The sequence below is a fragment of the Tetrao urogallus genome (genome assembly GCF_951394365.1).
Source record: "Tetrao urogallus genome assembly, chromosome: 1".
Taxonomy (NCBI): domain Eukaryota; kingdom Metazoa; phylum Chordata; class Aves; order Galliformes; family Phasianidae; genus Tetrao; species Tetrao urogallus.
Genome location: NC_136813.1, coordinates 103,555,446 through 103,572,238, shown reverse-complemented (window position 1 = coordinate 103,572,238; position 16,793 = coordinate 103,555,446). Strand labels below are relative to the sequence as shown.

General features: G+C 44.7%; 1 protein-coding gene across 1 annotated transcript; it reads right to left on the bottom strand.

The window, feature by feature from the left end:
* Positions 1 to 212: 212 nt before the first annotated feature.
* On the bottom strand, positions 213 to 10,590 carry RIOX2 (ribosomal oxygenase 2; the record flags this gene model as incomplete). Its single annotated transcript, XM_079547605.1, has 9 exons — positions 213 to 377; positions 1,145 to 1,258; positions 1,567 to 1,655; positions 1,905 to 2,070; positions 2,722 to 2,824; positions 5,075 to 5,178; positions 7,592 to 7,720; positions 8,608 to 8,727; positions 10,159 to 10,590. 9 exons carry the CDS (start codon positions 10,588 to 10,590, stop codon positions 213 to 215), a joined length of 1,422 nt encoding a protein of 473 aa, XP_079403731.1.
* Positions 10,591 to 16,793: the final 6,203 nt, after the last annotated feature.

The window sequence follows — 16,793 nt, the reverse complement described above, 5'->3', positions numbered from 1 at the left end:
TACATTTCTGAGCAGCTCACCTGTTGCTGAGACACCCACTTACCCACGGCAGTAAGGGAACTAGAAGGACATTCAGCAACAGGCAGTAGCAAAGTATATTTATATTGCAACACACCATTGGCAGTACAAACTAAGGTAGGATGCAAAAAATAAAATTAATTGAATGACCCTTTCACTTAAGAGATTCCATAAGGAGCTAATTCACGAAAGCATCAAAAAACTTCTATTAGACATTCAGTCCACAGTGCCAAGGCCAGGTTTTCCTTCTCTTCAGCTGAGGTAAGTTTGAGCTCTTTCACGCAGACAGTGCTGCCACTCCAAATCTGCTTCAGTGCATCCAGGTGTGACAGAGGAAAGCGCAGTCCATGAGGAGTTGGCTGAGAGGGGGAAAAAACAGGGAAAAGAGGCCACTTGAGCTGTGTGCAGCAGCGCATTTGTTCTGACAGACAGAAGGGCAGGACGTAGGTGCTGACCAGCAGCATTCCTTCCCCACTTCACATGGGGATTTCCAATTGCATCCTGCAGGAGATCAGCATCACTCTGGCTATTTTCTTAATAAATGGAAATAGAGTTGAAATATTTTCTACCATGAAGGGTACACCTACATGTTCCAGCACCCCTTACTGAGGCAGGGAGACCTAAGGTGTGTGTCATCCCAACTGAAGAAGCCTTTCCCTATCCATGGGTTGCTGAAGGGGGTATCTTACCATAGTTGGAGACATTAAGGGCAGGAAGATGCATTCTGGGTTGTGCAACATGTTGTGCAAGTGCCTGTGTAAGACCTCACCTACCAGTTTTCTCAACAGGTCCAGCAAAATACACTTCAAAAATTAATTAACTACCAGGCAGAATTCCTTGCTGTAACAGCTGAGAGGGTATAGCTGCTGTGCATCCCAGGGGATACTGAATGTAGCCAGATCAAACTAGGATGTACACACTGACCAGCAGAAGGTACAGTGGCCCCTCCCCTGCTGCACATGTCACTGTATCCAGTAGGATGTACTGAAGGACACAAAAGTAAGAGATGCTTTGGTATATGCCAATAGCTCTGTCACCTAGAGCATAATTCAAGGTGCAGATAACAAATGTTCAGCAAAACCCAACATGGCAATGTAGCTTTTGCGTGTGTAGGTCAGGAACAAACCTGTGCTGCACCTTCTTCGCTAGCGGTATCGTCATCATCTGTCCCCATCATGTGAGTTTCTCTCCTGTTCTTTAAGGAATGATAGACATACACCATTTCCTTGCAAATTTCATCCTAAGAGAGAGCAGGAGAGAACAGTTACATTGTAATGATCTGCCCCATCTGACCTTAGATAAAAACCATGCACCTGCTGTGCAGAACATGGACTACATTTAGTTCTGTAGGTCTCCCGACGAAGCCAAGAAGATGGCATGGTGCTGTTTGACAACAATCACATCATCTATCTCCTACCAAATCCTAAGAGGATGCAGCACCCAACCGATCCATATCTGCACAACCCTTTGAGACAGACCAAGAACTCTCATGCATGCAACACGCCCACAGCATGAAGCACAGAAGGGTGGTGCAGGGGTTATACTTACAGAATTTGCTTGATCTGGCTCCACTGTAATTACAGCATGATCCCTGAACTGCAGTTTGATTTTGCTGTCTAATCTTGGCAGTTTTCCACCTAAAAAAGAAATCAGAAATGAAGGAAACCATATAAATACTGCAAACTGACCCTTCTGTGCCCTGCTCTCCCAGCCATTCTCTTGTACCTACATTATTTGTTACGTTCTCACCGTCTGTCTCAAACACAAAGCTCACACTAGACTGCAATCTTTGCCTACCTTAAAAATCCATAATCGTTAAGAGCAGAGTTAGCAACAGCCCTGCCATCACATCAGCAAAAGGAGTTGGTATTGAGCTCAAAACTCACCCGGAGTTAAAGAGTCAGCATCACATCCCAAGCAAGGTGGCAAACGGTTCATAATGAAATCCTTCCTCATGTCGGATGATCTCAGTTCTCTGCTGTTCTCCAGACGGTCTGCAAGCATTCTCAGAATGCTACTCAGCTTTTTTGTTGAGTCTGCTATATCCACCTGCTAAATATTCACACATAGTTCCTTTTACATGAATTCCAGCTACACAGAGACTATTCTGAAGAAAAAGAAGCACAGTAATGAAGTAACGATCTGGAAAGATAGGAGAGGACCACCAAAGGGTAACAATTACTTTCTCCCAAAACAACAATACTGTTTCTTTTACATGTTCCACATAAACTGCTCACACATCAAAGCTGAAGCTAAGTTTTCCTCACTGTGGGGATGCCCACAATGCTGAAGGGCCTGCAAGTGTACCTGAAGGAGAGAACTGTTCCTTCTTCATGCTGATGAGCTGATCAGCAGCACAACCGACTACCATAAGGACACACGCTGCAACATACAGCTCCATTAACTTTTCAAAAGTTAGACCTGGTGGAAACTATGCCTATCTGACAGCTCCAAACCAAAAAGCATCCTTTGAGAAGAAGTGAGCCACACAAGGCCACTGTGATACTGAAGAAAGGAAGTGCAGCAAACTGGACAACACTTCAGCTGCACCAAACCTCCAGCCACCCTGAAGTCTGCAAAAGCTGCTAGACAAGACAGTGCCTTTACACTGAGTTCTCAGAGCAGATCAGCAAGACCCACACTTGCCACCGTGCTGAAGTTCCAGCTGGATGCACTGTTTTTCCCTCAGACCCTCTTACTTACCATAAGCAGTCTCCTTGGGATGCTTGTCCTCAAGGCCACATCCTCTTTTGCAGTATTGAATACAAGGCCAGGAATTGCATCCAATAAGAAGTCTCCCCAGGAGCTGCAGGATGGGAAGAAATAATAAGAATAAGAAGAAATGGCTGCACTGAAGTAAAACAGGCATACTTTATTGTGTGTTGGATAGTATCACTTAACATTCTTCTGAAGCACTTCCATTGCTGCAAGAAACATGTCCAGGGCTATCAACTTCAGCACAGATGCATTTTTAGCTTTGCTACAAACTTACGATCACAGGAAGAAGACCCTAGTATATCTCTACAGGGATTTTTAAGATACTTAGATACCTAACAGTCACCTTGTAGCGAGGGGTCTTCTGTGTGTGTTAGATCCCCATTGTAAGGCTGAATACATTCCAAAAAGCTATCTTTTGCTCTCCATGTTTCCATTCCCCAGCTGCGGTAAATCAGAGGAGGGAGGGTTCCCACCTGCATCTTCTTCCTGTAGCCTGAGTCAATCTCACCAGGACCAGGTGTGCCCCTCATGCAAAAAAATGCTGTCCTGTCTACCTGTGGTGTCTCCCTACCTCACCCTCAAAGAACAGTGAGACATCTTATATTTCTTATTGCTTCCCTGCTCTTCCACCGAATTCCCACATCAGCAACTATCTTCAGGAACCCATTACTGTGACAAACTGCCCTGCTTACAACAAATGTCACCAGACTCGTCTTCCTGCCTCAGGCGGAGGTCTGGCCTGGAGAAACCTCACCCCAGTGCACAGTGCAGTCCCTCTGGGCTCAGAGCCCGAAATTCCTCAAGGTGCCATTTCGTCAGCACTGGAAGTGCTGAGGAAGTACTGAGGAACTGCTCTTTCCACACATAAGGCTGTCAGGTCTCCAGCAACACTGTTATAAAGAACTTGTCTGTCCAACACTACCTGACACACAACAACTCTGTATTGATCACACCAGACAAAACCTGCCCTGCACACCTAGGACCAGTCCTGCACACCAATACAGCAAACCCACTTCCATCAGTACATCAAAGCACGCTTCTCCTGGTGTCACCCTCCTGTCTGTTCAGTTTGCTGCACCTGGGATGAGAAAAGCCCCAGGCCAACAGGAGGGTGGTGTACCAAAAAAAACAGGGAATGGGAGGTGGAACAGCAATTCAGCTCAGTTGTGCCCCCAAACACAGCCAAAGCAGCTCAGTGCTAACACTGCCACCTAGAGAATAAATTAATTCAAACACTCTGCAGCAGCCATCAGCACTTACAGAAAATAATTTTTTGCCTTCTCAGCAGAAGATTGTAAGTTAAAAGCCATAGAACCCATTTTTGATGATGAACTCACACAGCTTCACCTTAACCTTGCTCCAGTGTGGAGAACTGCCCAAGTTAAGAGTTACCAGCAGCACTGACATCCCAGCCTTACAGAATGGTACACCTGGTTAGAAATGCATCTTAGAATCATCTAGAACATGCCAAAACTTGTTCTGTCCTATGCTGTAACAGAAATCCTTCCCGATTCCCAACTCAGGCCAATGGCTCCAAACCCAGCACATGAGAGCAGCTGACTGAGTTGCAGCAGCATTTCCCTGTGCGATGAAAAGGTTTCAGTGGGCACAAGCATTGGATGCACGTCAAAGGAAATCTGCCTTGCATGCATGGGATAGGAGATGAAAAGCACAGATAAGCAGAAAACACAAGCAAAGAAAGAATGTGCAGCAAGTCCACCAGTACAGCGTAGGTGACTATGAAATGCAAGAGAGGAGGAGATGAAAGGAGCAATCCCCAATTCTCTCTCTGGATTATGAAACAAATAGCAATTGCAGCCACTGCTGAGAGTTCTAAACATGACAGTGAGCTTCCTGTTGTAGTGTTACCTTCCACATTAATGTCTGTTGATGATAAACAATAAAGTAGCCAATTAATATGCCAATGAGGTTGCTGAATAAAAAGCTTTGTTTACAAGGAAGTGTTTCCCTCCTCTGTTTTCCCCAACCTGCGCAACTGAAATTACAGCTACCTGAATGCTGGCCTAGATCTTGTCATTAACAGCAGGGTATGTAGGTGACAGTAGGGCACCTCACATATTCCATTCCACTGTGTTTCTACAAGGAAATACTATGCTCCATCCGTGCATTACCTCACAGACAAACAAAAGATACAAGGACTGAATGGGACAAACACAGAAAAGAGCTCAGCAGAGTTCATCACAAGGTTGTATTTTAACTGTAAGACATCACTTCTTTGAAACGTGGGCTTCAGGTCTGTACTATTCACACACATTTCCTGGAAGATGAAAGCCATTTTCAGAAGCGACAGAAACGAGAAAGAGTAAGGAGGAATTACTTGTTTTGGTAGGTACTGATGGTCACGTGTGTAGAATGAGATACACCAGGAGGTGTGTCAGCTTGGTGAATTGTCCCCCTTGGGAAGTACAGTAAGTCGCCCGGCTGCAAAAAAAAAGAAAAAGAATTGATACATTTAGGGCACATGTTCAAACCTTACTGCACTGTTAGCCAAAAAAAGAAAATGCTCTCTAAGCAGACAGACAAACAACATGGATTGGTTCTGTTTCTTTAATCACAAAACAGGGAGATACTCCACTTACATTTTAATAACAGAGCGCTCTATGCCAGAAAGTCTGAACTTCCCAATTTACTGTTAGTATTTACTGTACACCTGCCTGAAAACACAAAGCAAGCTTTGAAGGGTAGAGAGCACACACAGCCCTACTCAGCTGCGTAACAGGGACAGAGCAGCAGCTGAGAGGAACCTGCTGAAAGTACAGCAAGCTAGCAGAGCAGACCTCAACAAAGTAGAAAGCTGCTGTTCCACAAGAAAGGACAAATATCCTGTATGGACCGTAAGCTGCTGCAGTACTGCTGTCTTAAATTCTCAGCTGTAGCACTTAAAAATATCAAGTACAACCTCTCCCCTCCTCCCTTTCTTCTCACTTACCTAAATTAAATCCCCAGGCAGATACACTTTAGACTAGGCAGTCAATGTAAGAGAGAAGTGTGCAGCAGGCCACATCACATCCAATAAAGAGGTTACCTACAGTTTCCTCTACAAACATCTACAGAGCTGCACAGCACAGTCAAGGAGAAAAGTCATGAAGCAGCAATGGTGAAATCGGATTCCATTTTAATTTTACTCTTCCTTAAACGTGGTCCCATCAAAAGAAGCAGAGATCACCGTCGCTCACAGCAGTCTTCACTGCAAAGTGCGACTCCTACTCATCTCATCTCCTTGGTAATCTCATCAGCACGAAGCAATGAACCAGCAAGCAAAACGTTCATCAAGTAGAACAAGCACTCTGGGTTGCAACAGGCAGAGGAGGACGGGACAGAGCAGCTCCCAAGAGACACAACGAGGTTCTAAGCACTTCAGCTTGTTCTTACTTCTGAACTGGATAAAGGAGGGGCAGACACAGGAGGGGATATCAGCAGGATAAAACAGGAAACCACTTGAGGGATGGCCAACCGCCAACCAGCTCCGTGCCTGACATCAGTAAGAAGCCAGCCGTGTCCACAGCCTGCTGAATGCTCACCAAGACCAGCTGCACTCTGGGACTTGAGGCACAAACCAGCACACTCCCATGCACACCCAGCTACTCAGAGAGAGATCTGAAGTACATCTCCAACTGGTCCGTTTGTTCCAAACTGCCCGTGAACGGCAGGCAGAAGTGCAAGAAAGGAGAAGGGAAATATTCTACTGAAAGGTTTAGGGAAGAAATACTGGTCTGTACATCCTTGGCAGAAAGTGTCACACAGACAACCAAAATCTAACAGAGATGACTCAAAAGAAAAGGGGCACAGGAAGCGAACAGCAAAGCTGGAACATTTTTAAGGCCTTTTCAGGGCCAGAGGCCAGTATTTTCACTGCACTGACATCAGTAAACGGCCTGTGGAATGCAACGTTATTCCATAAAAATCCAGCCCAACATGTTGTGGAAAGAAAAAAAGAAGGAATAATTGTAATTCATTAGGCTGTGTATCAAGCAATACTTTCTGACAACTGAAAATCACTGTCAGATTGCATAGCCAGTAAAGGTCAGCACCATTACAACGCAGAACGCTGTTCCTACACTTACCTACTTGCACAGGTAAGTCAGAACACAGGGAAGAGGAAGGACCTTGCCCACACAGGCCCTGTTGATAAGACACGAGGCAGAGAAACTACAGAGGCTTCTGAAACAGAGCAGCACTGCCTGCTGGGTAAGTAACCCCCTTCTGAAGTACAACTACATAAACCACAACAGGCCAAGCACCAGATCTCCTGCCATCAGAAAGGCTGTATTCATTAGCCCTCATTAAACGCTCTTTTCATTCCAAATAACAAGACACAGACAAGCATCTGGTTTTCAGGTTTGGAAAAAGAGAAAAACAATACAAGTCAAGACAGTTTTTTAGTTTCTGCTTTTGTTTATCAGTCAGGTATTATATATGCCATATACTCACCAGAACAGTGCACAAAGGGACCAGCCTGACTGATCACAGACAACATGCAGCAGCACAAAACACTTCGTAACTGTGATTAAAACCAATGTATTTTCTACAGGGAACTCTACAAACATGTACCCAGTGCTCTGCCTCATAACTAAAGAAGTATTAGAGAATTTCCAGAAAGAACTGCTTCTCGGTCCATTATTTAAATCCTAAAGCAAATGATGCCTTTGAAAAAAGATACCTCAGACAACTATGACATTTCTCATGCTCATAGTATTTTGTGCACCAATCCTTCCCCACAATTTTGCAACTGCAAGAATTCAGGATACTGTCTTCTAGAGAAGAATCATTTTAAATATAACTACTTTTCTCACAACTACAGTTCAGCCCAGTTAAAGAAGTTCAATTCCAATACCTTTAACACAAATTCATGCGTGGGATTCCCAATCCTATCTTCAGATTCCACGTTATACTCCCGAGCTAAGTGCACCGTTGGTTTATAGAGCCGCCAATGCTTCTCGCCTTCCAGCTGGAGGATGAACACCTGCAAAGGACCATAAATCCAAGTGCACAATGAAGCCTTGCTTCCTACCACGCATTCAACTCATCAGAAGTGTTAATGCACCGTCTTACTCGGGATGTCTGTGGAACCATGCCAGAAACCAGAGCCAGGAAGCAAACACGATGACACAGGGCGGTTCTCTGACAACAGAAGAGACATATTTCACCTGCCCTGCTCCCAGCTACCTCACAGCCCAGGGAGCAGGATTCCTCTCCTGAGGAATTTGTGCATGTCTATAATGCAGAAATTTACATCCAAAGTATTTTTCCAGGCCTCACTTAGAGACAGCGGGAAGAAAACTTAGGAAGTAAGATCTGCTTTACCCTACCTAAAGCAGGCACTTGGAAATCCCCATTTTTCCCAAATTACTTCAAAAAGCATTAGACAACTAACTTTAAAAGACATGATTTAGAAGAAGGTTGTTAGAGTTAGGGTGGTATGGTTAGGTTGTTGTTAGACTTGATGACCTTTAAGGCCTTTTCCAACCTGAGTGATTCTGTGATTCTGTGTGATATGTCAGAATCTGCAAGTTCTAGAGCTGCTAAAGAAAAATGAAATGTACGCGTTTCATGTGGAAAAAAAACTGGTACTGCAGCCCAACTTGAAGAACTGCTTGTTTAACGCGCTGGTTATTGGAATGCTTCTTTTAGAAGCACACTCTGTGTGATACTGCCATTAGACACCTCAGTACCCATTCAGAAAAAGTAAAGAGGGGGAAAAAAAAACAACCATAAAGAAACATTGTAACTTATCAGTGGAAAAACATTTTTCTGTAAGAAATTACTTTATGAGAGAAGGGAAGAAAAACCACACAGAGAGACCAGCAAAACCCCACGTCTATTCCCACCGACAATGTTGTGCTGCCCTACCTCAACGTCATCGTAGTGAGGGGGAAGGCCCTGGGACCCCTGTGGAGTAATATAGACATTTGATCCGACCAGAGACCCAAAGTAGCACTCCAGCTTCTCTTGAATCTTCCACAGCTCCTCCTGCAAAAAGAAAAGGACATGTTACTGTTGGAGACCTCAGCCAGCCTGGCCGCTACCCAGCTCTCATGCTCCCTGGCTACTCAGGGGTTCTTCTAGGGAAGAACCAACTGGGACACTGAGGCTGGGAAGGGATGGACAGGGTTAGGCACAGATGGAAATTCACCTACCACCTCCCATGAACAACAGAACATCTTAATAAAAGAAACATACGCGTGACTTTCATTATACTAGCTACTACCAAAGAGTCTACACAAAGATTAGAGAGCTTTTTGTGGTGACTCCAACTGTAGCACTTTGCAGTTACACAATCAAGGAGATAAAACATCTCTGACATGGTTTTTTTTTTTATATGCCTTAGATATATTGCAGCATATGTATCAGGTTATTTGTGTGTGGAGTAAGCCAGTTTTAGAGATGCTCAAAGCAAGCACCTTTGGTATCTTTCAATCTGTTAGAACTGCTTTGCTCCTCCACAACTAAAGATGTACATTAAAATTTAACAGATGCATGTCAAGAGATGCTTCTAAAAACCTTCAAAGCACAAAGCTGGTGAAGTACATCATAATAGATGCTGAAGAATGCTGTTAAGACTTCACCTTCCCCACATTACCGCTCATCTGCACAAACAGTGGCAGAAGTTACAAACACCATCACACCACCACAAAACCCTCTAATAGGTTTTAATTTTAATTCATCTGCTAGCTTTAGCTAGGCAAAATGAAGGCGCCAAAATGACAGGCTTTTCAGGAGTTAAAGAGCTGTACATTCCTGTCCTTACAGAATACTTCTTTGTTAAATTGCAGGCACCACAGGACAGAAAAGAACTACTTAAATCCAAGTGTAAGCACCTGAGTCCTTGACACAACTGTGCAGGCATTGCCTGGCAGTGCCTCATTCTGAATACTTGATTGAAGAAGCATGGAAAAGAACAAGAGAGGACAATCGCCAAAACTGACATACAAACCCATGGTACAATTCAAAGCCAATTCATCAGAAAGAACTGTGGTGTCCTGCACCTACATTATTTTACGCCTTACCCTCCACTGAACTGGCATAAATGCTCTAGTTGCACATGAGAACAATGGGACAAAAGCTAAAGCAGACAGTGATAAATAGTCATCAACATTACGCATTCAGATCTGTTTAAATTTTTATGTGACAAAGCAAATCCTTAAAAAGGAATACTTAATTTTATAGCGTAACTCATGTTTTTCTTGCTGCAGAGCACTGAAGCATGACGGACTGCACAAAATTATAAACCATGTTTTAATTAATATAGCTCATATATGGTTTCAGCAGGCCACCGATGTCAGCTCCTTCACCTGGACCTTCTGGGGGCAGAGACAAAGCTCTGTCCAGCACGCCTCAAGCAAAACACACTGCATTACAAAACACATATTAGTTTTACTTAAACTCATGAAATGACCCAACCTTAAACCTCTGAGGCTGATGGAACTGTATGGTTGCCTTTTTCTGGTCAAAGTCCCTCTTCAGCTGTGCGTAATTCACTCTGCCTTCTTTATTTAAAACCTTCTTTTTTCCATTTACACATCTGCAGATATTTATATCACGCCCATAGTACAGCCCTTGGCTGCACAGCTCCTTCAGATCTGACAGCTGGAAGAGGGACTGGTAGTAAGCAGCCAGTAGGGGATCGTTTCTCTGAACAAGCAGCGGCTTTTCCTCCCAGTACTCCTTGAAAAACTCCTCTGGTTTGATGGGAGAGATCAGGCTTGCGAAGAGGCTGTCTGGGTTCTCAAAATCCATGACTGATGGCAAACAAGCTGCTTCCACCTTTGCTCGTTTGGACTGCACCTGCATTTCCATCCCCACCTCAGCATGCTTCCCTCCCTTCTTGGGCATGGTCCTGTTCAAGAGGAGAGAGATGTAACAGTCAGCCAGCACCACAACCTCATGGGTCCTGTGCAGCTCCTCTCGCCTTCTCCAGTGGGGTACAGCAGCACACTGGAAACAGCTCTCCTTTCAGGTGCTCACTATTCTTTCCAAGTGGCAGAAAATGTAATGCCCCTAGCAGATCTCCAACCCACTTTCAGTTCCTCTGCAAAGGGCTCTACTGGGTGCTGTTGCACACAGAAATGGCAATCCCACACCTGAATCTGTACTAGAAGCACAAAGAATCCAAATGGCCACACGAGAGATCTTTATAAATGCAGAAATCCAACCATCCTGTTAGAATGCTCTTTTGTAGCAATAGCAACATATATTTTTTTAATAGCTCAGATGTAAGAGATTTAATAACATGCAAAGGGGTGGAGAGGGATAAAAGATAAGCTCGCACCCCATTGCTGCAGTTACCAGAGTGCAGCCCCAGCAGTACCTATGAAGCAGGTGAGGGAACACCTGGTATCACAGCACATGCTTGGAGCACAACAGGCAGCAATATCAAGGAGAGGAACATGGGAACAGCAAGCACAAATTTAAGAGCTGGTTGCTGGGAGGGGAGAAGGCTCCGAAGAACTGAAAAAGCCGAAGGCAACTGCCACAGTAAATACTGCATTTGGCGTGCCCAGTTCTAGCAAAACTAAGTTTACAGAAGAGAGGGAATGCTTTTAGGCCTTTCTGTTGATGCTGTGCAATCACAGCAAAACATACAATGGTACAGCTCTGCCTACATCTCCACAAAGTTGTCAAACTTCGCATGGTTTATGTAGGCTATCAAGAGAGCTTTTTAATCGAAATATAGTCAGTTAAAGTTGGAACTCATTTACTTTGTTCTTCCAGGCAGACAATCCGCTCACATATTGTTATATAAAAATAATTATAAACAACAACAACAAAAAAAGACTGCCTGCTAGCCTCTGGGGTCTGGCTAACTGCAGCTAGCACTGGGCTTGTCTGAGCATGTCTGTGAGCCAATGGGAGCAGCCACAGCTGCTGCTGCTTTCATTCTAAAGTAAAATTATGGCTCTGCTCTCAAAAATGGCTCTGCTCTCAAAAATAAATGCTCTCACGCTTTCATTTACACAGATCTCTTACCATAGAAACACAAAGGTTGGAAAAGATCACTAAGACCAACCAGTCCAACCACCAACCCACCCCACCATGCCCACTACCCATGTCACTCAGTGCCACATCCACACAGCTCTTGAACACCTCCAAGGACAGTAACTTCACCACCTCGCTGAGCAGAATGTGCCAGTGTGCTGCCACTGTTTTGGAGGTTTTTTCCTAATATCCAACCTGAACCTCCCCTAGCCCAACTTGAGGCCTTTCCCCCTCATCATATCACTGTTACCTGGGAGAAGAGGCCTACCCCCAGCTCACCACAGACTCCCTTCAGGCAGTTACAGAGAGCAATGAGTTGTCCCGAGCCTCCTGCAGACTGAACAATCTCAGCTCCTCAGGCGCTGCTCACAGTATTTGCGCTCCAGATCCTCACAGCCCCACTGCCCTTTTCTGGACACGCAGGGTCCCCGTGCCTTTCTTGTAGCGATGGGCCCAAAACTGAACACAGCACTCCAGTGCGGGGTACAGGGGAAGCACACTCCAGCGCTACCAATACAGGTACACGCACGCAGTCCCCAGCTCCCTCACTCAGCAGACACTGCTACGCCAGCTCCCGGATACAGCGTCTCACCGCGAGTTCCTCCGGCAGCCCGGAGCCACACGTGGCTACTATCACACTCTTTCCAGCAGGGAAAAGAACGCAGCGCGTAGAGCTGCAGTGCCAGCATTCACACGTGCAGCCGCGCTGATCGGGGCACGGGGCTCGCCCACGCTGCCGCCCGACCCGGTGCCCCAGCAACCCACGCCGCTGCCCGGCCCGCCCCGCGTCACGCGAGGCCCGGATCTCACCCCCCGCACCCACGAACTCCGTCCCGTCGCCATAATTCGCCCCCCCCCCCCCACACACACACACGCGGCTCACCCTGCCTGGCGCACAGGCCGCGGAGCGGGGCGGGGCCAGGGGAGGTGTTCAGCGGCCGCCACAAAATGGCGGCGGTGCGCAGGGCGTGCGCTCTTGGCCGGGGTGTGGACTTTGCTGTGGGTAACGGAGAACGAAGTGCCCGGAGTATGTCTTGTTCGTGGATCGGGGGCTTAGCTGCAGAGCCCATCTGCTGATGATTCCCGAAGTCTTTAGTGTCTTCACTGAGCACATAAAAGCTTGCGGAAAAGAATGTTAGTTGTCTTTGTTAAAGATGCCCGTTAATGGGTTACTTTACAGTGACGTGAGGAGTCAGAGAAATAACTAGGCAGGTTTGGGTGAGCTTTTGTTCTTGTGTGCTGACAGCTCCAAGCACACCTCATAGAACTACTGGCAGAAGGTGAATTTTGGAAACCTCAGCAGCCCTTCAGTGTATGGCTGATGGCTGCAGGTGGTTACACTGGGCACAAGATCATTGTACAGTCCTGCTCCTCTGCGTGGTTAGTTTGCTGTTCACACAGAAGCAATTCCTGCTGCCACAGCACAAATTGGGTCTCTCCAAACAAACGCTGCGTGATCCAAAGGGGTTCTGATTTCATTAAAGCATCAAAATTGCTATCTTCTGAATGAGGAAATGGCAAAATATAATACACAGAAGAGGGGGTTGGGGGGAAGGGAGGGAAAAAAAAAGCAAATGCTATTCATCATATTCAGTCCTTCTGCCTTCACCGCCTGGACCGCTTTGGTCTCCAGATGAGCAAAGCATTGTGGTCTCTTGGCCATGGAATGCAGGCTGAGCAGTGTGTAGGTTTTGCTAGGGGATGAGTTTTGCCGGGCTGAAACTAAGACTATCCTAATTGTACAAACTGTAATTGGAGGATTTACAAAAATTGACATCTCCCTGTCAAGTATTTTTCTTCACTGGGCTGTCACTTCAGAAGAGAAGATATTCTCTGTTTTCTCATTCTGACTTATTAGTTCAACACAACATCACTCAGCATTCAGGACACTTTTCAAAATGTGTCACGTTGTGAATATTTTGGTGTAAACATCAGTGGTTGGGATATTTGAAGGCATACAGTGTTGTAGCTTTCTGAAAAACGAGTCACCGGTGTGGAATTACGCTTACTCCTTCCTCAAGAATTATAAAGCTTTGAAGAATGAAGCAGTTCTCCAGACTTTTGTTTGCAGCTCAATCACCTACATTAATGCTTCCAGGATGTTTTCTTAATCCAGATGGGTGTAGCAGCAGAGGCTAAATATAGGGAGGCCACATCCTGCACTTCAGCTGCTGACAAGGAGCCACTACACGCTGTTATTTCTGTTTTCCAAAAATCCACAAAGTACCACCAGCATAATTGCTTGAATACCACCAGGGTGAACACTCCAACAAATATGCATTTACCTAATGTCTATGACATTTTAGCTTTTAGCAAATACTGTGGGAAACAGAACTGTATTCGACTGACGGCAAAAAACTGCCACAAATAACAGGAATGGGAAATACTTGTGAAAACTTCTTTAAGGACCTCCTTGCAGATTTGTCCAGAAAACCTGACCGAAAGTATTTATTACCATCCCCTTATGGAAGATAAAACAAACTTCAAAAGGCGGTCTGTGGACTTTAGTCAAATAATGCTCAGAAAGCCCTCAAAGCAAAATAATAGTGTTAATAACATAATGTAATTAAACACATTTTAAAGTTATTTTACAAGAAAGGATCTGTGAAGTATAATTGATCCTGGTATCATCCCTGTCAGTGCATTGAGAAGATAAAAATTATAAGCTTTGCTGAAAAACGTTTGCAATATTATCATTAAAAGAAACAATCCCCACTGCTATCATAATGAAATTGCTATGTATTGCTTACCGTGATGAGAACACTGCCAAAGGTTACATTCACAGTTGCAAAATAAATAACAGTTTCCACTATCAAAGAAAACTAAGCTACTTTCAGGCACCTGTATAGGATATTCTAGGAAAGTAAATGTGGGTATGAAACCTTTCTCCTGTATGCTTTCACGTGTGGCCAGTTGGTGGCCAGTCTATGCTGGTCTTGGGCAGGCCAGACTGGAGAGCTCCTGCTGCCACAGATCCTATAATGTAATTTAGAAAACAGAACTGTCTTGGGTCAAGAATCATTTGGGGTATTTTTTTCTGTTGGAGATTGAGGATTCACTTTTGGCTACAGGATAAGTATTCCTTCCACTAAGGCCGAGAAAGAAATGATGTGAAAACAATGCTGTTACATTAGCTCATACTACAAGTTTAGACACACATCTGGAGCAATTAGATGGGATCTTCTCAGGAAATCTGGAGCATCTGTGCGGGATGCATTCATAATAGTGGTGAAGCAACAAGAATGTCATGGTAATTTTTAAATATATTTATATTACACATCTGCTCAGCTTGAGGTCTGTTGTGCCGTTGCTGTTGCCAAAGCCCTGTACATCCTTTGACTTTACGTTCCCAGCATTGTCATGCCTGGTACGGTTCTCCTTTCCATGACAGGATTTCCTGGAAGAGTATCAAAGCCTCCTTAGCTCTGATCATTTGTTTGGCAGGGACTCGTCTGCCAAAGTACCCGCTCATTCCATCAGATTTCAATAGCTTGGGATACAATGTGTCGCTACCTTTTCCAGCTCTGTAACTGGGAGTTTGACAAACGCAGCTTTTTGAAACAGTAAGAGACATTGCCATACATTTCCAGAAGGAAAATCAAATAAACCAGAGAGTGGTTCAGACTTCCAAATTTATTCCCATTTCCTAATAATCTTAACCAAGCAGTGACCTTTTGACATTTTTTGCCACCACAAATTATTTTGAACCAACTTTGTAAATTTAAACTCACTTCATTAAATGACAGATAAAACCAGGAAATTTAAGTGAAAAATGCTTCTTACTTCGACAAGTCACAAAAAGTATTCTTCATTCTTTTCTGGAGTTGTGAACACTTTTGTTATGTCCCTGGACATTGTTATTTCAACTACCTTAGCCAAAAGTGTTACTTTCTTAGCCAGTACCCTTACCCAGAAAGGCTATTTATTTCCATGCAGCATCCATCTGGGACCAGTAGGATTGCTATATGTGGCTCTGTTTTGGCACAGCTGATTCTTTTTATTTCCCGTGTATCTCAGATCTCAGTGTAGTAACCTGGCCTGTGATGGGGACCAGCATCGCATGCAGGCATGAATGGCTTCTTTAACTTTCAACCTCAGAAGCCAAGGGTGGGACAAAATCCCAAGTTTTGTCAGAAGTAACAGGTTTGTTTGTTTTCTTGATGAAGTATTCTAAAATATCTTCCTCAAAGATGGGTTTCTGAAATGAGCAGCTAGGAAGAAAGCAGGTGATTAGTGTAGTTTCACATGAGGCACAGGTGTGGGGGTGTCACATGAAGGGCACACCTTGTGTAGGTGATGCTATTTACTCATGGGGAGGTGGCTGTAAGACCCCAAGTGCATTGGTTTGGGTCATTATTCCTGTGCTATCTTGGGGACTAGTGAGCAAGATTTCTCCAAAATAGAGGTCCTTCCCAGTAGCCTGATGGAAAGCCAGGAACAGCTGACAGGAAGATTTTTCTTGAGGCATTGGTTATGCACAGTGTACAAAGCCTCTTCAAAGCCTCTTCAACTCTTCCTGCTTTCTGCTGATCTCTGACCCACTGCTAAGTCACAGTCGCTTTCCCCACTTCCTTACCATCAAAGAACAAAGGCTCTGAGGTGCACACAGGTTGTCTAGCAAAACAGAAATGCATTAAGTGAAACTGGGGTAGGGGCCATTTGAAGGTGATTGGTGCTGACTGCAAAACAACTGGATAACAAGTGGAGAACAAACAGAAGGGCTGATTAAAGGGGAATGGTTAGAGCGTAGATGGACAGTGGATAACACATTGGCCAGGAACTGCTATCTGTTTAGGTGTGTGATAAAGGGCTCTCTTAGTGAGCAAGCTGCTTCTGTGATACTGCAGCAGTAGCATGCACATTGGGTTGTCCCAGTGAATTATGGAGCAGTCCAGCTGAAATGTCAGACCGTGAGAGTTTTTCCATCAGCAGTTCTGCTGTTAACCAAACCAGCCTTGGTTTGATGCAGAAGCCAGTTTCAGAAGCTTTTAACCCTTTCCTCTACTGCTGTTGCATTACCCACATATCCAAGATAAAATCTAGCTTATAATGATTTCTGT